The 21975-nt window shown below is 50.4% G+C and overlaps 10 protein-coding genes across 10 annotated transcripts; 2 read left to right on the top strand and 8 right to left on the bottom strand.

Moving 5' to 3' along the window:
- Window positions 1-234: 234 nt before the first annotated feature.
- VFPPC_08307 (zinc finger protein domain-containing protein) lies at window positions 235-1230 on the bottom strand (the record flags this gene model as incomplete). Its single annotated transcript, XM_018287035.1, has 1 exon — window positions 235-1230. The coding sequence occupies one exon, from the start codon at window positions 1228-1230 to the stop codon at window positions 235-237; it is 996 nt and encodes a 331-aa protein (XP_018143879.1).
- A 757-nt stretch (window positions 1231-1987) lies between these two features.
- On the bottom strand, window positions 1988-3664 carry VFPPC_08306 (HET domain-containing protein; the record flags this gene model as incomplete). The annotated part of the gene is made up of 1 exon (XM_018287034.1): window positions 1988-3664. The coding sequence occupies one exon, from the start codon at window positions 3662-3664 to the stop codon at window positions 1988-1990; it is 1677 nt and encodes a 558-aa protein (XP_018143878.1).
- Window positions 3665-6437: 2773 nt separating this feature from the next.
- VFPPC_17827 (hypothetical protein) lies at window positions 6438-6800 on the top strand (the record flags this gene model as incomplete). Its single annotated transcript, XM_022429505.1, has 1 exon — window positions 6438-6800. One exon carries the CDS (start codon window positions 6438-6440, stop codon window positions 6798-6800), a length of 363 nt encoding a protein of 120 aa, XP_022285441.1.
- A 33-nt stretch (window positions 6801-6833) lies between these two features.
- Window positions 6834-7826, top strand: VFPPC_08305 (dihydrodipicolinate synthetase family protein; the record flags this gene model as incomplete). The annotated part of the gene is made up of 1 exon (XM_018287033.1): window positions 6834-7826. The coding sequence occupies one exon, from the start codon at window positions 6834-6836 to the stop codon at window positions 7824-7826; it is 993 nt and encodes a 330-aa protein (XP_018143877.1).
- Window positions 7827-8158: 332 nt separating this feature from the next.
- VFPPC_08304 (dihydroxyacetone kinase (DakA)) lies at window positions 8159-10079 on the bottom strand (the record flags this gene model as incomplete). Its single annotated transcript, XM_018287032.1, has 4 exons — window positions 8159-8766; window positions 8826-9445; window positions 9508-10018; window positions 10073-10079. 4 exons carry the CDS (start codon window positions 10077-10079, stop codon window positions 8159-8161), a joined length of 1746 nt encoding a protein of 581 aa, XP_018143876.1.
- Window positions 10080-11207: 1128 nt separating this feature from the next.
- VFPPC_17828 (hypothetical protein) lies at window positions 11208-11646 on the bottom strand (the record flags this gene model as incomplete). The annotated part of the gene is made up of 2 exons (XM_022429506.1): window positions 11208-11359; window positions 11424-11646. 2 exons carry the CDS (start codon window positions 11644-11646, stop codon window positions 11208-11210), a joined length of 375 nt encoding a protein of 124 aa, XP_022285440.1.
- A 692-nt stretch (window positions 11647-12338) lies between these two features.
- On the bottom strand, window positions 12339-13559 carry VFPPC_08303 (FAD-binding domain-containing protein; the record flags this gene model as incomplete). The annotated part of the gene is made up of 1 exon (XM_018287031.1): window positions 12339-13559. The coding sequence occupies one exon, from the start codon at window positions 13557-13559 to the stop codon at window positions 12339-12341; it is 1221 nt and encodes a 406-aa protein (XP_018143875.1).
- A 548-nt stretch (window positions 13560-14107) lies between these two features.
- On the bottom strand, window positions 14108-17502 carry VFPPC_08301 (nucleolar ATPase Kre33; the record flags this gene model as incomplete). Its single annotated transcript, XM_018287030.1, has 4 exons — window positions 14108-14312; window positions 14385-17165; window positions 17230-17415; window positions 17480-17502. 4 exons carry the CDS (start codon window positions 17500-17502, stop codon window positions 14108-14110), a joined length of 3195 nt encoding a protein of 1064 aa, XP_018143874.1.
- Window positions 17503-18094: 592 nt separating this feature from the next.
- On the bottom strand, window positions 18095-19179 carry VFPPC_08300 (hypothetical protein; the record flags this gene model as incomplete). The annotated part of the gene is made up of 2 exons (XM_018287029.1): window positions 18095-18780; window positions 18846-19179. The coding sequence occupies 2 exons, from the start codon at window positions 19177-19179 to the stop codon at window positions 18095-18097; spliced, it is 1020 nt and encodes a 339-aa protein (XP_018143873.1).
- A 1085-nt stretch (window positions 19180-20264) lies between these two features.
- Window positions 20265-20985, bottom strand: VFPPC_14382 (Mpv17/PMP22 family protein; the record flags this gene model as incomplete). Its single annotated transcript, XM_018292151.1, has 3 exons — window positions 20265-20608; window positions 20706-20866; window positions 20963-20985. 3 exons carry the CDS (start codon window positions 20983-20985, stop codon window positions 20265-20267), a joined length of 528 nt encoding a protein of 175 aa, XP_018143872.1.
- Window positions 20986-21975: the final 990 nt, after the last annotated feature.

Here is a 21975-nt window from a genome sequence, read left to right as displayed (position 1 = left end):
CGCCTGCCAGCCTCCATCTTTCTGGGCGAATCGGAAACCCTGCCAGAAGAGCCGCCAGTTAATCTCCCCAGTTGAGGATTGAAGATCGCTTGCCGAATCTACGGCTCGGCAGTCACTTCAGCCAGCCACATTTAGCAGCACCACACAAGAACAATATACCAACATTATACGCCATACTCCGCGATATGCTAGTATATTCTTAGATACATAATATAATATGCAGTCCGATTCTTTTTAAAAATGCGCTCCGCTAGTCCACTTCCCCTTCGTTTCCACAATCCTCTCCAACGCACCCTCAACCAACTCACACAAAACATCCACATCCTCTCCCTCACGAGCATTCTCCCGAACAATGTCCACGCCCACCCTTCTATACTCAGCTGCAAAAACATCCCAAAGCATTCTATCTCGCGCACACTCAGCACCCGGTCGCGGATAAAAGGGATCATTCCGCCAAAACGACCGCGCAATCGACTCTAACCCCTCGTCATTCGCCTCCACGGCTCTCGAGCAGTCATAATCGAGCATCCACATGGCATGATTTGCAAGAGGCTTTGCCGCACCTTCATCCTCATTTCTGCTCGCGCCAAGGACAAATTCGACGTCGTTGCCGTTCGTTCTGACCAGCCAGTTCAGTGTCGCGAATGCCTCGCCCATGGCTTTCGCGTACTCTTCGCAGGGGAGGCCCAGCTCTTCGGCCTGGTCGACATGTATCAGAAAGTTGCGGAGACTGAAGAAGTGGCGTCGGCGCTGTTGATTTGGAGTTATCTGCCGTCGTCGACCGAGATAGATGCGAACTAAGCAGTGTGCACCTTCTCCAGAGTGCAGTGGTTTCCTGAGTTCCTCGCGGTGCGCCTCGGGGACATATGTATCGACGAGGAGAAGCTGTGCCTGTAGTGACACTGGCTTGATCTTCTCGGCGATCATGGCTCTGCATGGTTGAAAGCCATCGGGAAGAAGGGGCAAGAGCTGCTGCCACCTTTCATCTGCGGCGTCCATGAGCTCGAAACACTCTGGAACGGAGGTCCTTTTCAGGGTTCCTGCGCATGAGTATACTTGAGACTGGACAGAGACTTCGTTCTTGATGTCTCTGCCTGGACTTGCGTCCTCTCGCTTGATAACGATGTGCTGGCCGGTTTGGCTTGTGAGTGTGGCCCAAACGGAACCGCAGTTGCCGAAACCGATTCGTTGGAGGGGGCCGGAGGCAGTAAGGGTAGTTGTTGGATTCATAGTCGATTTACTTTGTAGAGGAGTGCTGCTGTGATAAGTTGGTCAAGTTGAGTCGATGGGTCGAAAGGAAAACGGCCATGGTGGTTAGGACAGGTGCCTCTTAAATACGTAGCAATAGCGGCCTAAGTTGAACAAACTCTGGCTACGGTTAGCTTAAATAGTCTTCTAAATCTTGAAAACAGCAAAGGAGATATGAGCACTGCATAGGCTAAGGGTCTATACATTAAAGTCTAATGTTTCGACGGAGGTAGGGTTGCTGATGAGAGTCATGTTGCTCGGTAATGCCAGTCATACTCAATGTGAGGTCGAACTTTGCGTACAAGGTTCAACGTTAAATTTGGTCACCATTACCTACGCCTTCCTGAATTCCAACTCTAAATTGGGCTAACAATAACAATAAAGGAATTAGGGTCTGGTGGCACCCAGCAGCATGATGCCAACTGTGGAAGATTTGCATCAGCTAGCAAAAGTCTATGCCAACTACGACCTAGTCCTCCTTACAGAGTATCAATCGTGGGACATGACCGCCAGGTTCTGCCGGCCGACAGCGCATTGTAGTGGTGTATGGCCAAATATGCGCAAACGCAACTGACTATAGAGTCAATTGTAGGCTCGCAGATTTGTTTATTGCTGAATCACAAACCAGGCTGTCAATTTTGCTATCCTAGACTCCTTTCCTTTATCACTAAATAACCACACACCTCGAGTTCCATATTATCTGTTGAAAATGCGCAATTGTTCTCCATAGCCAACTTTATCACGTTGCTCGAGCCCGTCTAGCTGCCAGGCGCGTGGCCTCCGGCACATGTGTATTGCCCTTTTTTGCCTCTTCCGGCGCATCACCATACGTCAAATCGATGCAATACACTTCCTCCCCATCAACTCTCGCCTTCTCTAGCGACACGTAAACTGCTTTGCAAACATTCCTCCAGATATCCCTCAACATCACCACCCGCTCCTGCTCATATTTTCTCGAAGCAGTCACCATTTTCTTGGCATCACCCATGTGTGCCGTGAGATTCTTCGAGGTGTCATCGAAAGAGGCCAGGCTGATCCATGGTTCGCCCTCGTCTGCTAACTTACCAAGGATAAGCATGAAGCTGTGGCCTTTGTGCATGTCATCAGTGGGCTCGACATCTTGCCGCCAGTTGAAGTAGCCGTAGGCAGCGAACTCAGCCGCTCCATCATTCATAAACATACTGCGCTGTGAGTCCCATTCATCTTGAGGAAGCCACATTGTGACTTCAAAGGGGAAGCTTTCGTCAGTGACGCGAGTCTTGGTGTTGATTCCCTTGCGAATCATGAGCGCGTTGCTATGGCTGCCTTGGAGTTCTCGTGAACGAGTAGGACTGATGTATCTGAAGAGGAAAAGTAATTGCACGCTGGAGGTGTCTTGGAGCGATTCCGTCCCGAATTCAGATGCCCGTATTCGACTGTAAACCGCACCGCCGTGCGGTTTGATCCAGATGCCAATTTGCCTCCTCTCATTGCCAGTCATCTCCACACATTGCAACTTGAGAATATAAGCTTGCTGCGATCCATGATAAATGCTTGTGTGGATTCGGAGGCCCTTGTTACTTCTCAGAAACTCCGGCATGAACATGGTACTGCTAACTAGTTCGACTGTTCCCGAGTCTCGGAAATCGGTAGGGCTCGTGGCGTACACGCCGTGATACGTCTGTTCAGATTTCGTCTTCCTCCAAGCGAGGATACTGAGATCATTGATAGAGTTTGAGATTTCTTCTTGCAGTCTCAAAAATGCACGCTCGCCTTCTCCATACAATAGCGGCATGTTGACGTCAAAAATCCCCAGCAAGCAGTACGCCATATCTTCCGTGCGCGTTGTTTTCCTCTCAGACACCCAAGACATTCGTCGAGCCACGGATAAGGTGTGTAGCGATTCCGGTGACTCAAGTACATTGCCCGGAATTTTCGTGATGTCTGTCAAAAGATGTTTTAAACTGGATTTGGTGCCCCGGAGGTTCCAACCTGCATCGTAAAATTCCACCATCCGTGGCGCAATTAGCTCTTGTAGGGTCCATCCCCGTGTAAACCATCGGCAGTTTTTCAAGGCCGCAGTGTCTGGCTCAGATGAATCATCAGGTACCAAATCCGTAAGCCAAGCAAAGCAAACGACGGCCTTGCGATACCAGCGAAACATGGAGTTGATGGCCTCACTCAACTCCGCACTGCTCGACTTGTCTATACAGCAAGTGTCGACCCAGGCATATTTGAGACCGCATTTCTGTGCCAATTCGCACGTTTTGAGAATTTTCGCAAACCCCTTCTTTTGACCTCTTGCCTCATCGCTCAGGTGTGTGAAATCCTGGTAAATAACCTCCTCATCTCCCCACGTGTGAGAAAGTATGGCGTACCGCGGGACTTCACTGACGAACTCCTCCAGGCGCTTCGTTTTAATGTTGATGAGCCTCATGACCCCCGCAATTGGCGACGGACAGCGATTCCATGGGCTGTTGAGATTATCGAAAAAGGCCGATATTCGACAAGGAAAACAAAGACTTTAGCACGATAAGTACCGGTGAGATCCAATTGAAAGGTTTGGCCATGTACCGAGACTGTTTCAAAGGTTTGGCAGGGTCTGAATATGATGTCTTGAAGAGTGAACCCATGTGATTGAGGGCTGAGCAGCTCAACGCATTGTCCAATTTTGAGGCGTCAATGTTCGAGACCCAACCAAGATGGTCTATCCGCACCAAAAAGGGCAGCCAAACAATTTCTGGAGCGAATTGACTGTGAAACCATGGCAAATGATAGAAGCCGCGCTGTGCAGAAACCACGGCGACGGTCAGAATTTCCCAAAACGCCTCTGTCTCTACTCCGTACGCTCTGAGTGGACAAATGTCGATGAGGCTCAATTGAATCAGTAGTGAGGGGCCATTGTCTCGCAGCTTGTGCAACTTGCGAAGCTGCAACCTGAATTCGCCTTGCTTGGGAACTTTGGAAGACAAACAGCCGTTCTGGTTAGGTGGCGCAGGCTTGCAATCATTGCGAGCACGGCTATGCAGCGAACCTTCCTGTTGCAACTCGAGGCTGTTTTAAAATCTATATTCCAGCTGAGGGTTTTATGGCCGTTTGCGTGGCAGGTGATATCTTTGCCGTCATGTAGACAGTTACTGCAAGGGGGAAAGTCATGATATTCCCTGTTTTCCGATGACATGGTTACACAATGCGGAGATATACCTTGGCCGGCACAACATCTGCTATATTGTAGCGCGCAACTCTTTTTTGCCGTGTTCATAGAGTAGAACGAATTCCACTACTGTAACTGTGGGAGAACCTGTATCAAATGCTTTCATCATCTCTCACCCCAGCAGCGTACCGCAGGCATAGCTCTTATTACACCAGCGAGGGGGAGTCGGATTTAGGGAATGGGGGGAGCCCAATTCGTAAGAGACGCAAAATGCATGAACTTGGTCGCCGATATCCTCCACAAGGGCATTCTCATTGCGGGAATGAAAGATGCCTTCTAATGGAATCTCCGGCGTCAGCTGGTCGTTGCACTCGTGGTTATCAAATTCTGTGTCGTATCCTTTTTTCCAACTCCACTTGGTGGTTTGATTGGCTAGGCATGTGAGATGTTAAACCCTCCTCAATTTTGAAATTCAGTACCGGGAAGTGCGATCATGTTTAAGAGCATTATACCATGCAAGATGCCATTATCAATCAGCCCTCCCACACTCTGTCAACATCCTTGACGGTGGTAAGAAAAGTGTGAGATCTCATGTTGAAGCACGCTTAGATGACGGCACCCCATCAGCTTATACTCCCCTGTCATGTCTTTGGAAGCACAGCATTTCCGTTCCCCTGCATCATGATGCTGCCAAGGGCCAATGTCACCAGGGTCGTGTGCGGGAAGCCCACCAAGAAGCCTAACACATCTTGAACGCTTAACGAAACCATTCCCACCTCTGGCAGGATATGCGCGCCCTTACACATGTTCGCCGTTCTTCTGGGCAAAACTTAGGCAAAATTAAAGTAGAAAAAGGGTATCCGGCAAATTGGTCCGGTAATTGGCGGGATCCTTGCTGCAGCTGTGACAGAATAGAAGGTTCTGATTGGAGTTGGAGCTTGACGAAGACCATTACCTCGAACAGGCGACAACTACCTTGGTCGTTGATGATTGACATCTCCGTGCATCGTATCATGCACCTTGAGCATGTCAGTGACTGAGTGCAGGTACACCTGACAAAAAATGGGGGTGCTCACTCGATGCTTCGCCCGTGTCGCATGGAGGTGCCATATGTCGGCACTAGCTCGAAATCTCCCACGTTGGGCTTTTTGGCGGGCTTGATGAACAAGCTTTCACCCTGTCGGCTGACCGAGATGCTAATCAATCCGAGAAGTTAGAATCTGCTCTCGGGAAAGACAATTGTTCGCCATACGGAACCACCCAACATCATTAGCCGTCGATACATATTTTGTTAGCAAGGAACATTAGTTTGATCACTGGCTACCCCTGTTTTTGCAGCTTCTCGAAACCTCAAAACGACAATCCAGCTCTGCATCTGGCGAGTGCCTTTCTAGGTACTCAGCAAAGTCTCAACAGATTTGCTGATCTGCAGGCCTGACACGTCCTGGCTTAGCTTCCCAGAGTCTCTTTGTGCGAGCCGTCGTCGATGCATGTCCCACCAGGCTCGTTTGGGCGTTGCTTTTCCTTGACGTTCTTCGCCCACCACACCAGAAGCACGGGTTAATGCCTGGAGTAGAAGTATACTTCGTACGGTCAGGTATATTTCCGATGAGATATCTGCGCCCGCTAGATCGGCTGCGGCGTCTGAAGCACATGTGTGACAGCAATCACCACCATCTCTCAATGTTTGCCTGTTCCCGGCGGGTATTGTCCGCTGTGCTTGTTTGCTGCTCGTCTGGCACCGCCATGGAATAAGCAGAAAGAACTATTTTGTCGATTTCGTGTGGATCTGTGGATCTGAGTGGACAAGACGGTGGATCTGTGGGCAGAGAAGCAATTGGCCCTGGTTTGTGCAGCACACTATTCCCAAGCCCCAAGACTTAAGTCTTCATGGTGGCTTCGTGGGGGAGCTCGGATTGAAGCAGCCAGTTGTGCCAGCCCTGGGTGCCAAGTCAGCCAGTGACCACCCATCCCGCCCTGGAGGAACGCCTTCATACCCTCTTTTTTTTTTTGTCTTGCTTGTCCCATCGTGGGGGGCAGTGGTTTGTTGCGCCAGATGGCAAATGGTGCAAAGGCCGATAGCCAACGGGGGATGGAGAATGGGGAATGGGGTGTGGTCTGGTTGACAATCTTGAAGGTTTTTAACTTGTGTGTGGATTCTGATCAACCCCCATGTGCCCAAGTGGATGGGAGACGGGCCGGTTCTTTCGTTGTGAAGGCGAATGGACGGATGGTTCCTTCCTCATCAATTGTCCTTATAACCTGCCACACCCTTCTCGCGACACCTGTTAACACTTCCCGGCGGACTTGTTCAAGTATACTTAACCTTGTCTCCTTCATCACCTTCTCTCGTGCCGTCCTTGCTGATACTGCTGCCAAGATTTTCCTGTTTCATTCATCGGTCTTATACAAGCCTTGATCGTTTGGGTTCGATTATTCCACATCTTCCGCCATGACTGCATCAGCTTCGGCCAGCCTTCAGACGAATGGCTATCACAACGGTGTTGCCAGCCCTGGTGGTGCCTTGGAAGCCGGTGTCTTTGTACCAACGGTAGCTTTCTTCACGGCAGATGATAACATTGACGAAGAAACCACCAAAGCCCATGCCAAGCGTCTTGCCCGTGCCGGAGTCGCCGGTCTCGTAACCCATGGTTCCAACGGCGAAGCAGTTCACCTCGACCACGCTGAACGAAAATTGATTACACGCTTCACACGTACTGCCTTGGAAGAGGTTGGCAAGGCACACCTCCCCATCATCGTGGGCTGTGGTGCTCAATCAACTCGAGAGACGATACAGTTGTGTCGGGATGCTGGCGAATCTGGTGGCACCCACGCTCTCATCCTGCCACCCTCATACTATGGCGGGTTGTTGAACACGGATTTGATCATCGAACACTTCCGTGCTGTAGCCGATGCCAGCCCCGTCCCTCTTCTCATTTACAACTTCCCTGCTCCTTGTGGCGGACTGGATCTCAGCTCAGATACTATCCTTACTCTTGCTAAGCATCCCAATATTGTTGGTGTAAAACTCACATGCGGCAACACTGGCAAATTGGCCCGTATCGTTGCTGGTACCCAGGGTACTTCTTTCAGAACGTACGGCGGAAGTGCCGATTTCATTATTCAGACACTGTCTGTCGGTGGTCATGGCGTTATCGCTGGCCTGGCCAATATCGCCCCAGTTGCCTGCAATGAGGTTGCTCGGCTCTGGAGCAGTGGCAAAGTCGACGAAGCTGTCAAGATGCAGGGCATTGTCGCCGGCGGCGATTGGGCCGCCATCAAAGGAGGATTCATTTCTGTCAAGTCAGCCCTGCAGAGATATCACGGCTATGGAGGACTGCCTAGAAAGCCATGCACTGTTCCCGAGGGTAAAGCCCTTGAGGCTCAGATGGCCGAATTCCAGGAATTGGTCGATTTGGAAACCAAGTTTGGCGCTTCTGCGTAAGGGAAGATCCTATGTTTGCATATATTTGAAGAATACCAGGATAAAGTGTGGCAAGATGAATCCAGAGGAAACAGCGCTGGGTGGAAGAGTAATAACCAGCAGCATATTTGTTGCATAGCAAATCAGGCGTTATATAGGAATACATTTTGGTTGATACTCGAAGTTTGTTTCTTGGCAAGATGGGCCTTCTGCATTGAGCGTTGTGCAGTCGGCCATTTCGTGTCACGACAGGATTGGTCAAAAGGCCGAACCTGATTGCTCAATCATAAACACTGCAATTATAATCTCTTTGGCGTTAAATGTTATTCACATAGTCCAAACTTAGTTTTTTCCTAAATCAATCCCTCCAACAGCTTCACCAATCCATACGCTCCGGGGTCAGGGCAGGAGTTCCATCCCTCGGCACTGACATACACAGATCGACCCAAACTTGCTTCCATGCCCTTTGTAGATTCACAACCCTTCTCAGCTGCCTTGACAGCGCTTCCCAGATCAAGTGTCTGTGCCAATGTGGCAACGAATGGCGCAAGAGCATCCACTACAGTTCTATCACCTGGTTGAGCCGGAGTGTACTTTGCCAGACTTGTAAGCGCAGCTTGTAAACCCGCAGCCCAGATTTGCGGCGTAATTTCTTGTTGAGAGTTGGAGGATGCGGATTGCAGGCCAGACGCAAAGGCGTTAATGAAAATAGCGTACAGGGCGCCTGAGGTACCATCCATACTGCTCTCAACAACTTGAGCAATGTTGTGAACCAGGCGGACGACATCGGACGGTACAGGTTGCGACTCAATGAACTTGAGAACCGCTTCGGCGCCTGTTTTGAGACAAAGACCGCAGTCTCCGTCGCCAACTATGGTGTCGTACTTTGTGATTTGGGGCTCAGCAGCAATGAGGCTGTTGAGGGCAGACTTGAGCTTTTGAGCTGCAAAATCGGAGTTGACTGCGACTGTTAGTTAATGGACAATGCTAACCTGGAAACCAGACAAGGGGGCAACTCACTGGTAAGGTTGCTAGAAACATTGTTTGCATCATCCTGGCCAGCTTCAGCGTGCTCATCAGGTTGCCTGCTAGTGTCGATGTCACGTCCCCAGTTCTGTGTCTGAACTGCAGGCGACCATCCTGCCGCATCAGCCGGTGCATCAATCAGTTCCACAAAGGACTTATCTACGACTTTGAGGAGTGTGATGCTGAAACCCATTCCGTTCAAGCTGGTCATGTACGTGCCGCTGAGAAGACGCACAGGTCGAATGGAATGTTTGGACGCAAGCTGGTCGACTACCTCTGTAGTGATAGCTCCGAGCTCGAGCGCACTAATACCTCCCAAATTATTAACAAGTGCTACTACTTGATCAGAAGGTTGGACATTGATATATGCCCTGTCTTTGTCAGACTGGTCAAGGAGCTGCTTCAGCATAGTGGACACGAGGCCAGGTAAATCTGTCTTCACTCGCCCAAAGCCTTCTTCATTGTGAATGCCCATGCCGATTTCGATTTCATCGCCGAGTTCATCGGGGACGATTTCTCGCCCGGGAACATGGACGTGGGACAGGGATGCGCCAACAGTAGCCGTGTTTTGAGCTGCAAGATTGGCAATCTTGTATACTTGCTCCAGTGTGGCCCTAAATAAGATGGAATGTCAGCCTTGTGACCATGGAACTGGTAGATAAGGTGGTGTACGAACCCAGAGGCAGCAGATGCCGCGGCAATCTTTTGCACCAGTACAGTCCCAGCCAGGCCTCTTCGCCCAATTCTCCCTCCACGGGCTCGCCCAACACCAACGTCGTCACCTACGACAAGCAACTCGCACTTGATACCTTCAGCGCGAGCCTTTTCAACAGCCATACCAAAGTGCAGCATGTCACCAGTGTAGTTCATAATGATGACCAAGATGCCTCGCTCTGGCTGCGCAGATCCCACCTTTCGAATCGCTCGGAATACTTGCTCCGCAGAAGGAGAGGCAAAGACAGAACCAGCCACGGCCGCTGTCAAGAAGCCATTGCCAACGAAGCCTGCGAAGGAAGGCTCGTGGCCGGATCCTCCACCAGAAATGAGGGCTACAGTGGGTTGAGACGCAGCATCGCGAAGGGACACAATCTTTTGAGCGGCGTCGAAAGCAAGTGATGGGTTTGTGTAAGTAGCCGAACGGAGAGCCGCTGCCACAAGTGACGTAGGGTCGTTTGAGAAGTGCTTGACTGGTGATTGTTAGTTTTGGGAGATGAATATGAATTCTAAGCTTTGTGACTTACCGGACATGATTGCAACACTGGGTTGATTCGAGATTGTCTCTAGGTCGTTCTGTCAAAACTTCTGAGATGTCATGAGAAAATCTGTACCTCAGCATGAAAGCTTAGATCAACCATGAACCACGACCCCCATCTTGCAATTCAAGTTCGGCGGATGAAGAATCCCACGAATTCTCCATTATCCCACGCTCCTCGGTCCCCCAATGCTGCCCCTCAACGTTGTCTTGCACCATGTCATCACTCGGCATGCAGTCCACGGTTGAAGCTTGCAGTTTACGGATGGTGAAATGCCCACATCAACATGCCACTTGATGTGCCCCCTGTTCCCACCTTCCGCTTCTCGCTCTGTATCGCACCTTCCACCCCGCCATTAAAAAAGCTGCCCCGCGATTGACAGTCCTGGTGTCAGTCTGACCCCCAACTTGCACCATCCATCTTCTTCGACATTTCATGGTCTTCTTCACCTTGCATTCGGACCCCCATCCAAGCCACTCTACCAAATTGTCCATTTCTCCATGACCCCCATCGAAACGCCCTGGTTTCCGGAACTTCCATCAAGTCCTTCGATTCATGAAATGACAAGGATGAGAAAACGTGTTCAGTTCCCCGCTTCGCAGGATTCAATATAGTTCTTCCGTCTTCTGCAATAAGTTGGGGGCAGTGCGCCTGACAGGATCCGGACGCATTGAAGGCAGGGCTTTACGGTTCGTGTATGCCGCGGAAGGGATTGGTGAATACTATTGTTAAACATGATAACACTAAGCCAATCTTGGATATGGCTTCCTTTTGGGATCTCACATCGAATAGCCTAAAGTCATCATCGAGATGTGCCTTACAGAACGCCTTGAACAGGTGCAGAAGTTGGAGTTGAATCCGTCAACGATCCGGACCCGCCGTACACCTCGAGACCAAGAACACTTGTAATAATACGAAATGCTGTGACGTATTCTGGCGACAGCTTTAATATACACTTCTTAATACGACGGGCTAGGATACATGGCCCTGCGCTCATAGGTTCAAATGACAGGTATGGCTAACTTGTGTTTCCAGTCCGAATCAACAAGAAAAAAAATATGTTGAGAACGCCTTCGTCCGGATTGCCGACATCATTCGTCAATCAACTCCCACATACAATATTTTAACTCCGGCCCGCACCACATGCCCCCGGTGAGGCGTTTGTAATTCCTGAACAGTCCGCCATGCACTTGTTGCTGTATGTCCGTCCACCTGCACAAACTGGGACATATCCAGTGTTGCAAATGCACCCAGTGCCTCGCTCTACATTTTCGGCTGCTTTGATCTTAGTATGTAGTCCTCTCAATCTACAAACGTTGGGGCCTAGACTTACAAGCGCCGATGGGACTGGCAAGGCTAAGCTGGAACAGGGCCGCCGCACTAAGAAGAACGAGAATTGGGCGATACATGCTGAAATGGGATGACTGGACTCTGTAATAAAGAGAGTGGATTTTAGGTAAACTAAGACGGTATCTCAAGAGTACGCCACTTGAGCAGAGACATGGACACTCTTTATACCCCATACACAATGGTTGAAATTTAAGCTTTTTCGACGTCGGCATTAACTTTCTTCTCAACCCAACAAGCTGGCCAAGTGTCCTGTCGGTTGACGAACAATGTTCGCATCAAAGGTCAAGCATGTGGCCAAGAAGCCATGGCCATGTCACAAAGCGATATGTGACTGGCACAAACTGTTTGATTGCACTTACAAAGAAGATGGAAAACGGTCACCGCTCAATACTGTTAGGTGAGGCATTCACCTGTAAAAGAAATTGCGCTTTGTCAGTCAAGTACAATATTTTTGCCGCAGCAAGCACATAACTTTGTTAGGATGCAGTTGTATTGTCATTTCGCCAGGTACCAACAGACAGGTGAGACATTATTGAACCATCGGACAAACACATTGACATCTCGACTAAGCTGGTCCAGTAGTTGACCAACATCCCAGACAAACATTATATTTAGAAAGTGCAGCAACCCCAAGAAATCTCTCAAAAACCTACTTTTAATTTCTGCTATAATTAAAAAAGCTTACTTTAATAATATCTTGACCAGCAATTTGCCCTGTCAAGGTTCGTATAGACTAAGTCGAGCCACACTCGTAGATATCATATATGAGAAGTCCACTTCAATATCATTCCCAATCCATCAGTCCAGCCAACAGTCGAGCTCATTATTACAACCCTCCAAATTATCAAATCACTCAACAACACAATAACCATTGTCACTGGTCCCAGCAAACCTCCAGGCATCCCTACAAAGTCGCAGAATCCTCATCAATCAACACCCCAAACTGCGCCTTCGCCAACCCGTAACTAATGCCCACAGCCTCACTCCCATAAACCCTCATCTCCCTCTCATACTCCTTCGTCAACCCGTCCCTAAACCCGCCCGCCTCGCCAATCAACCTCCCCAGCAAAGCCGAATCCCTCACCGCGGTATTCGCACCAATCCCCCCCGCCGGCGTCATCGAGTGCACCGCATCCCCTATCACCGTCACGCGCGGCTCGTTCTCCCACTCCGGCACGCCAGACGGTGTGGAGCAGGTGATTTTCCAAAATGCCGCTTCGGAGACCTGCATCTCGTCGAACAATGGCTTCAGCTTGGGGTGCCACTCCTTCGTGAGGTCCTTTGCAATCTTGGCGGCCGGCTCGCCGATCAGTGAGAAGTCGTCGTTTGGAGCGTTAATTACACCAGGTTGCGCGCCCATTGTCCATCCGAATTGCATGTCTGCGTCGTGCATGTCGCCGGAGCGCACGTTTGTAATGACAAACACGCGTCCGTTGGGCTTTGTGTTGTCCACGAGCCGCCATACTCCTTCGCCGAGTTGTTTGAACGCCGTGGTGGGTGCTTGGCCGTGAATGCCTCTTGCGCCTGTGTCGTAGACTTTTAATTTGCCCCCTGATAACTGCTTCGCTACTTTGGAGTGAATGCCTTCTCCGGCAATGAGCATCTCCCCCTCGATGCTCTTGGTGCCGTCTGCGAATATGGCCCTTACGCCAGATGGTGTGATTTCGTAGCCCGTGACATTGTGCGCCCACTTGATGTAGGGCTCGCACCCCTTGAGGAACAGCTTGCGCATTTCGCCGCGCGCAATACCAACTACTTTGCCGTCGCGCGAGTGCAGCGTCTCCTTGATCTTGGTCTCTGCCTGCGATACTTGTTCATCCTTCTGCGGCGGCGTGTTGACGCCACTGTCGGGAATCTTTTCGCCGGTGATGGCGTCTAGGGCCGCGAATCCGCCTCCGCCGGTTTTACCGCATGTGTCCCAGAATTCTTGCCATGCTTCTGGCGGGAGGACCGATTGTATGGCGTCGAGGCCCTCGGTTGACAGGCGGAGACGGTAGCCTTGGGCGCGGAAGGAGAGCGAGCTGTCGCGCTCGAAGATGAGGAAGGGGATGTTGTGGGTGAGGAGGGATTGCGCGAGGAGGAGGGATGAGAGTCCGCCGCCTGAGATGAGGATTGGTTTGGCCATGATGAATTTGAGTGTATGGTGATGGGATGCTAGACTTGGGGATGGCCTTCAATTAGGTGGCTTTGATTTACATATTTATTTGACTTTTTGCTGTGCTTGGCATGTTTTCCCCCTCCACTATCTATGCATGTGTACGGAGTATAGGAATTACAAATGATTAGATTTGCTTATTAGTCGCCGACCGCATTTGGATCGTAATCAACTTGACGCCTTCGGAGTGCCGAGCTTGACCGGCTTCGGTGGCATTGCAGCCCAAGATGCGCGACCTGGAGACTGTAAGACCCGCAATCCCGTCATCTGCTGCATATGATACTGGTCAACTGGTGGGTTCAATTTTGAACGTAAGCGCTTGACAGCCTTAAACCATCTCGCGATTATCGGTGATTTATCAACGCGAGGCGTCATATCAATCCTGTGCTGTCGGTGTAAGCATTGTGATATGGTTATTCTCAATATCTTTATTGTGAATTATATGCAAACCCACCCCCAAATTTTGGTTCACCATTACGCCAATCCGATATGTACAACAAATTACACAATGCCACTGCTTAATGAGACTTCTTGCCCTTCTTGGCCTTCTTGCTCGCCTTTTCACCCATTGCCTCTTCGTAAACCTCGGCCGCTGTCTGGCCCGCCTTGCGCTTTTGCTTGGACTTTACGCTCACAACTGTGTTGGTTTTGCCGTCCTTGGTGGCATTTCGAACTTGCTTCTCAGCGTCGGCCCAGGCTGGTTCGTCTCCTTCAATTGCGTATCTAGGTATGAATATCAGTAGGATGGTCATGCATGTATGTATGTATATGAGCAACAGGGAAATATGTGCTTACTGGTCGAGCGGCAGAGAGTCAATGAGCTCTCTCTGCTTCTTTCTCAGAGCGTCCAGTGCCTCATCACCCCCAGCTTCCAACTCGTCCTCGAGTGATGTCGCCAGGGGTACGAAGCGGTCATCCACGACCTCATCATCGTGGGCACCGCTGGCATTTTCTCTAGTGACACCTAGGTTGGCACCCCTGGGCAGCTCAGCGTCAACCGACTCTGAAACCAATGTGCCGAAATGGGCAGTAACTTTGCGGAGCATCTTGATAAACATGGCCAAGAGCTGTGACGAAGGCACGTTCATCTCATCGGCGACGGCATCGATTTCCTTGCGCTGCAATCCCATGCCCAGCAGGATGGATCGATGAATACCACCCAAGGAAATGCTCTTCTTGAGTCTACCGGTAAAGTAAAGGGTGGCAATCATGGGAATCATATCAAGGATAACGTGATAGTCCAGCATGTTGTTTGCGTAAGACTCCAGACGCTTCAGATCAAAGGGTGAGAAATGCCTATCCAGATCGTCCTTGGTCAGAGCTTCGGGTTCAATCGAGTCCAACTTTGCCCCGGCATTGGCAGACTCGTCCAAACTGAGAGCAGTTTTTGTGTCAAAAGTACGGAACTGGTATGAAAGGAGCGAGAGGAATCGTTTGTGAAAGTCTCTTGAGAAGGCTCCAAGCCAACTTTGATCGCCACTGTTCTCAAGGGGTCGCAACATCACGCATGTGTGCTCACCAGTGAGATCATTGGCCGTCTGTCGCAGATATACTGGAGAGAAGGAGGATCGCTTCCAGAACTTGTGAAGGGGTCCCGTCAAACCATAGCTAACGCCAATATAATCAAGGGCTTCCGGTCTTTTCTCACGGAGCTTGGCGAACAAAGGCGGCATTTGTGACTGATCCCTGACGGCAATTACCTCGGATTGCAGTGACGTTTTGGCCAGCTCGGCATCGGTAGCCCGGTGCATTTTCTCCTCCATTACTTGGTCATCGTCTTCCGAGATACTGATAAACCGTCCCTCATAGTAGTCCATGAGCAGATTCAAAGCCTTGCTTCCGTAGCCCCTTCCAACATATTCGGGGTTTGTTGCAATGCGAACCACACGAGCTCCCGAGAGAGAAGCAAAGTCCTCATCCTGGAACTGCTGACTTACTAGCCAGGGGATCAAATCACCATGTGGTCGCTGGCCACGACTCAAGCTGTTCAGCACGCTCTGTCTGCTAATCTTTCCTTCCAATGCCACCTGAATAACGCACAACGGTTCGGGAAGCTTTCCGGTAGACTCAACATTAGGAGGTACCAAAACAAACAATTCGTGCGCTGGTGCGTCGCTCATGAGCTGCAAGTCATCAGGTGAGTTTTTGTAGTGACTAGCAACGTAGAGAGCAACCATTTGTTGCAAGAACGCCTCCGATACTGGGTGGTAAGAGAAAAGAGTATCTCTGTTGACGGCCAAAAGCTCGCATTGGTCAGGGTCAGGGTTGCTGGATTTAACTTTAGGAAGGGTAGCATCCAGGCAGAGCAGCTTATTCAACCATTTTTCAACAGAATCACCCTTAGCGTATCTGATGGGCTCTGAAAGAGTAATCTCACGGAGCTTCCTGGCAGTTTGGGAGTCCTCGGTCTTGGAGGCCCTTCCAGTTGACCGATCAGCAACTTCGGTCTCCCCATTGGTGATGGAGGCAGATCGAGACTGTTCTCGGAGCTGCTTGATCAGCTTCAACGACAGAGACCGACCGGTGCCTTCATAGCCGTTAATGGTTGAAGCCATGAAGACCAAATAAGGGCCCATGAGCTTGCGAACTAGGGGCAATGGAATAGCCGCAGCTTCGTCAATAACCACCAATTCAGCTTGTCCGAGAACATGCGCATCCTGAGGTCGAATGTACTGAATAGTCTGTCGGTGTTGTCTGTGGATGTTGACTCGGACAATCGCCTTGTTAAAGTCTGGGTTTGTCGATTGGATAATAGAGTAGTCCGCATGATCCGCATAGCCCAGTTCGTCGAAGCCCTTGAACACAAACTCGAACAAAGTCTTCAAGTTTTCCGGCGACGGGGATGTGATGAAAATATTGCTATAGCCGTACGCAACAGCAGCTGCCACAGCCACACCCATAGCCGCCGATTTTCCTCGGCCTCTTGCAGCCGTCAAGGTGACAGTACTTCGCAGCGTCTTCTCAGCAATAGCCTCATTGAACGTCAGAAGCGCCTTGGCTTGATCAACCGTCTTGGCAAGCTTAATCAGACTTCCCACAGGTTGTCTCTCCTCATTTTCGTCCTTGATATTCTCCAGCTCGACTTGCTGCTCCGTCTTGGAGTCGTCCAAATCCGGAGGCGGCAGAGTCGTGACATCTTTACCGCCAGATATGGGCAAGACGTTCATCTCGTCATCAATAACCAAGCAAGAATCGCATCGTCCTAGTGAGAGCAAAAATCGTTCGTTGAAGCGAGCCACCACATCCTCGTGCGCCTCCGTTCGGTACCTCGAGTGGACGTCCATTGACAAGTTGTATAGCTGTCGCAAACTGTTCATGCCCTTGAGCAGCATGATTACCAAACCGCCACCCTCAACAGTTTCAATCGTCTTGGCCAGAATATTCGGCGTCAGCGCCTCGAAATCCTGCAAAATGCACATGCCAAAAGTTTGGCCCAGGATCTTGTCCGTCTCTTTATAGTAGGTGTATCGAATGTTGTGTAGAGAAACGAAAAGTTCAAATGGGTCACTCTCGTTGACTTCTCGGATACCTCGCTTGATCTCCTTTTTAATTTTCTGCTCGCGCTTCTTTCGGTGACTGTTCCGTTGCAAAATCTGTCAGTAACGCAGGAGGACGGTTAGTTCAGTCCATTTTGGCGCACCTGGTAAACCCAAGAAGCTTGTTCTTGTACGCCCATAAAACGGACTTGTTGTGCTTGAGGTTCGCATTCGACATAATGTGGTGCAAGTATACTATCACATCTTTCGAGTGGTCGCCCACCACGACGAAGAAGCTTCTCTTCTTTTCCTGCATGCCATTGCTAATGAGCGCCCTGATGCGCGAATCCCTGCAAGGTGTGTTAACATAAAAAAAACTGAATAAATTACATAATCGGCGGTTCAAATACGTACAATTGCTTCTGGGTTTGCGACATCTTGACGGTTGCCCGGCGGGTAGGTTGCTTGTAAAAGATGTGCAGACTTCTTCTCTCAACTCAGCGTCGGCAGCGGGACCCAGATCTTCAAAATTCCAAAATTTTGGACGGCGGTATCCATTCTGCCGAAGGCGGTGAGGCAAACTACGACTTGCAGGATCCACCTCGACGTACCCACCTCTCAAGCCTTTGTGGCAGATGCATTCAAGTGAAGGTCATACGCAACGGCAATTTGCTCAAATCAACATCCAATTGTACATTTCATATCTATAAGTGTAGGCTATAATAATACAAAGGGGAATACACTTCGGTGATGGCCGTATACAGGCCACGGCTTGAATCACCGAAGGGGTGGTTGCTTCTCTTGGTTCTCAGTTGGGTCACGAAGGGTATGCAATGCAATGATGATTGTTACCTGCGCATAGTCTATAACAGAGGAAAAAGTCAAAAAATGCGCAAATGCCCAATTCTAGTTGACAAAACCATCAACTGCTATGCCGGACACCTCCAATGACCCACCCGTTAAATGCATACGCATAAGAAAAGAGTAAAAATGACAGCCACCCGAGGCTATATACAACGCAAAAGCCCACTACGTCCTATCCAGCTTTCGGCGGAGATTTCGGGTACGCTTCATGAGCTTCTTGTACTTCTTCTTCTTCATCCTGAGCTTTCGTTGTCTCTTGACGCTGATGGCGTACATGTCGCGACGTCCCCGGACTCCGTCGGCTCGGAGTTGTCGCTGCGCCATACGTCCCAAAAAGCTTCGTGGCTGTTCGTCATTGACGATGCGTGGACTGTGCGCAACGATGCGAATCTGGCCATCGGGTTCGGTAGACTCCTCAATGGTGAACATGGCCTTGTAGACCCGGTGGTGTGGAACTTCTTCAACAGTTTCTGCCTCAGCGATAAGACCATCGGCTTCAGCGGCCGACTGTGCTTGAGGCAGAGGCGGCGGGCGGAACGGCAAAAAGTCGCCTGACATGGTATCAACCTGGAGATAGACGCTAGACTCGCTACCGTCGGGATTTCGCACTTCGAGCCTTTGCATGCCGTCAGCCATGCCCTGGTCCTCATGGCCACCAATTGTCAATTGTGCCATGGGACCTTCCAAGTGGTCGATAGTGCTAGATATTGTGGACATGGCGTCGGAGACTCTGTTTGCCTTTGTTCGTGGGGCGAAAATCGATGCAAAGTGTTCGTCGGTTACAGCTCTTGGCATGGTCTGAGTAATAGAGATGGGGCGATGTAGTGAAAAGAAGCTGGATAGGCCGAGGGCTAGAAGAGACAAGTTAGTAAACCAGACTTGGCGAGATTTCAAAAATACCAGCCGGGCTCCTTACATTCTTGAGACATGTGGTGAGTGCTGGGAACACTGGGAAGCTTCTTGAACGAGGCGCCTTTGTCAGAGGCATCCTTGCTCTTCCGTTTCCTCTTCTCAGTGCCGGTCTTGCCCTCACTTCGCGAGGTGCTGGAGGAAGCCGTGACCGACTGGCCTGTCGAGATGTCGCTAGAGCCATTATCTGATCTCGAGGGCTTGGAGGACGAGTAGCGCCGTTGGTGACCACGAACAAAAACGGGAACTGTCGCAGCGAGGGATCGAGGGGCGGAAGAGGCCAAGGTCGAAGCCAACCCCGTCTGCGGGGAGACGACGCGCCGGACGGATGACGGAAACATTGTCGCGACTGTGGACAATGCGATAGGAAGAAAAGAAAAGGGTTAAAGGGGGGGAGGCCCTTGGGCGACGGGGTTGAGTTGCTGATGATGTTCGAGTTGAGGTCAATATCAAAGCCGACTGTGACCATTTGTTGGTCGGCAAAACGCTGCGAGGCTTGCCTTGTCGGGATGGGCGGCCTTAGGCAGCGATAACGGAAGTGATTGTCGGAAGCAACTGCCACTTCCGCCTCGCACCTTCCACCTGACCGATATCTACAAAGGACTGCACCGCGACCCACTCATTCCAACCGTCAAGTGTGCGTGTGGGCAGTGCTGGAAAGGACGATGTTATCTATCAAATAAAGATATGAAAAAGCATCATAGCCTAGCATAAGTCTGCAGCTAGTGAGGTGAAAGACATTAAGTGTTTTTGGAAATTTATGTCCTTTGTCTAACGATATTCTCTTTTTTTTTTTGCAGAGCTCACTGTACTCTTGTGTGCACCTATGCGGACTGCCCAGACTGCTCCGCCCACCCAAATGCAGCGACATATCCCTTGATATGCCCCCATGACATGCTTTTGGCCACCCATACTGGTTCAACCATGGACTGTCCCTGGACCCCAAGGACCTAACAAGCCGCTCAATCCAGTCAATTGCAAAACTCTCTCCCGCCAAGAAATACACCGAGACATATGCCCGCATCCGTGACAGAATCATAAGCCCATAAAAGAGCAACATGGGGCCAAAAGAACGGCCATCCCGTGGTGCTAGGGTACATCCGCCACCCTGCTTTTGTATAAACACAATATGTAGTCTATGCGTGTTCTAAATGGTGTAGTAACAACGAAAAGACAAATAAAGAGACCACGCCTCGAGCTTTTGGACTCCTTGTTCCGCCCGCTTCTATGTATTCCCCTAGATGTATAACAAAACTTGTCCCCAAGAACAGCAAGATAAGATGAAAGTCCACAAAACGAAACAAATGCAGCAATGTGCGGGTAGAAGCCATGCCAACAGCGTCACAGCCGTCAGTTCGGAGACAGATGACAAAATTTCCTGCCTATATTCCCTCGCCCCTGTCCCAAACATTCTCAAACCAGTGCTTTACTGGCTGTTCACCCAGCTGAGGTAGCTGTTCCAGCCAATGGAGACAATGTTGGCAAACAAAACTCTGTGCTGGAGCGGCAAAAAGGTAAAGTTGATGGTTTGGACAAACGGCCACACGAGCCAGTTGGTCTTCAGGGCAGGCCACCAAGTCTTCTCCAGACGCTCCTTGGCGCTGTTGCCTTCCATGGTAGCCATGCTGCTGAGGAAGACGCCAATCATGACGGGGGCGAACAGGGTCTGGTCACAGGCTACGCGGGCAAGAGTCTCGACTCTGGGGTTTCTGAAGCGGATGTTGCGAGCCAGGAATCCAAACCAGGTGGTGGCGACGGGGCCAAAGACGCCTTGAGAACAGGGTTAGCATGAAAGACACCAACGATGGAAAGAACGTCTACGGATGAAATAAAAGAGGTCAAGGTATAAAAGAGGATGAAAACTCACATCCACCATACAAAGCCATACGTCCCGTACGGGTGAGGTCATGGCCCTTGATGCCCTTCTTCTCAACCAGCTGCTGGGCAGTAATGTCACCAGTTGCAAATAGCACAGCTGTGGTCACGCTCTGAGTGAGCAGAGGGCGAGCAGCCAGTCTGGCATTGTACCTGAGATTTGACGTCAGTGGAAAGGTTCTGATGAATTGCGATGGGCAAAAGCCGCGCCTGCCCAATGACGTCTTGGTATGTCACAGGGAAACTCACCAGCGAAGCAGGGAAACAACCATTTTGTCGACTTGGAGTGGTTATCGACGAATTGATGAGATAGCAGAGCGAGGAATGTATTAGAGTTGGGTCCAGGAACAAGGCAGGTCTCCCGAACGCCTCGAAAGTTAAAATTTTACGGCAGCTGGTTGGTGGTTGGCGAAAAATCTCGAGTCGCCACAAAGAAATGGAGATGGCAGTGATGCGCGCTCAGTGAACTTGGTGTTGCGCCTGTTCGCGCAAGGGGTGAATAATGGTGAGGGAAAGAGGGAAATAAATCAGACCAGACTTTTGGCATGTGTTAGATACAGAAAAACGAGCAAAATCAACCGCAATTGAAAATTTAGGCACGAAGGAGATGGACAATGCGGAAAAGAGGGAGCGTGGAATGGACCAACCCAAAGATGTCGATGCTTTGCGTGAGAGAGTGAGTGATAGAGTGAGTGAGTGAGGATCGCCTGGACCAAAGGGGCTGTTCCGCTCATCGGCTGCGTCAAGCACTGACCTGGCTGCATGGATGTGCTGGTGGTGGAAATGCTTGATCCGGGGGGTTTCTGGGGGTAAATCTCGCTAAAACTGGACATGGATGGCGCCTAGTGCCTGGCGGGCAACCGGCTGGGAGACTGGCAGTGGGAGTTGAGCAGCAAGACGTCCAGACAACTGGCCTGTGCTGGTAAACCTAGAGATTGATGGTCTGGTATCAGTGAGTGAGATAGTGGCCGGGTTTCACTGCAGCACCAGACAGCAGTGCAATTACTGACCGGACTGGACTGGACACGACAGATTAGGCATGGACCCAGTGCCAGACTTGATCTTCATGTGCCGCCATCTCGACATCTGTCTGGACAAGTTGTTGACATCAACACGGCCCACCAGTGCCGCTAAATGCCAAATGCCCTGTGGTTCACGTTGGCATTGGCAATTCAAATTTATCACATCAAACATTGAATCGACATCTGGACCTGTCTTTTTGTCCCGTAGCTGACCCAGTCCACTCATGTTATCTGATTCAC

The sequence above is a fragment of the Pochonia chlamydosporia genome, chromosome 4 (assembly GCF_001653235.2).
Source record: "Pochonia chlamydosporia 170 chromosome 4, whole genome shotgun sequence".
Classification (NCBI taxonomy): domain Eukaryota; kingdom Fungi; phylum Ascomycota; class Sordariomycetes; order Hypocreales; family Clavicipitaceae; genus Pochonia; species Pochonia chlamydosporia.
This window is presented reverse-complemented; position numbering and strand designations above follow the sequence as displayed.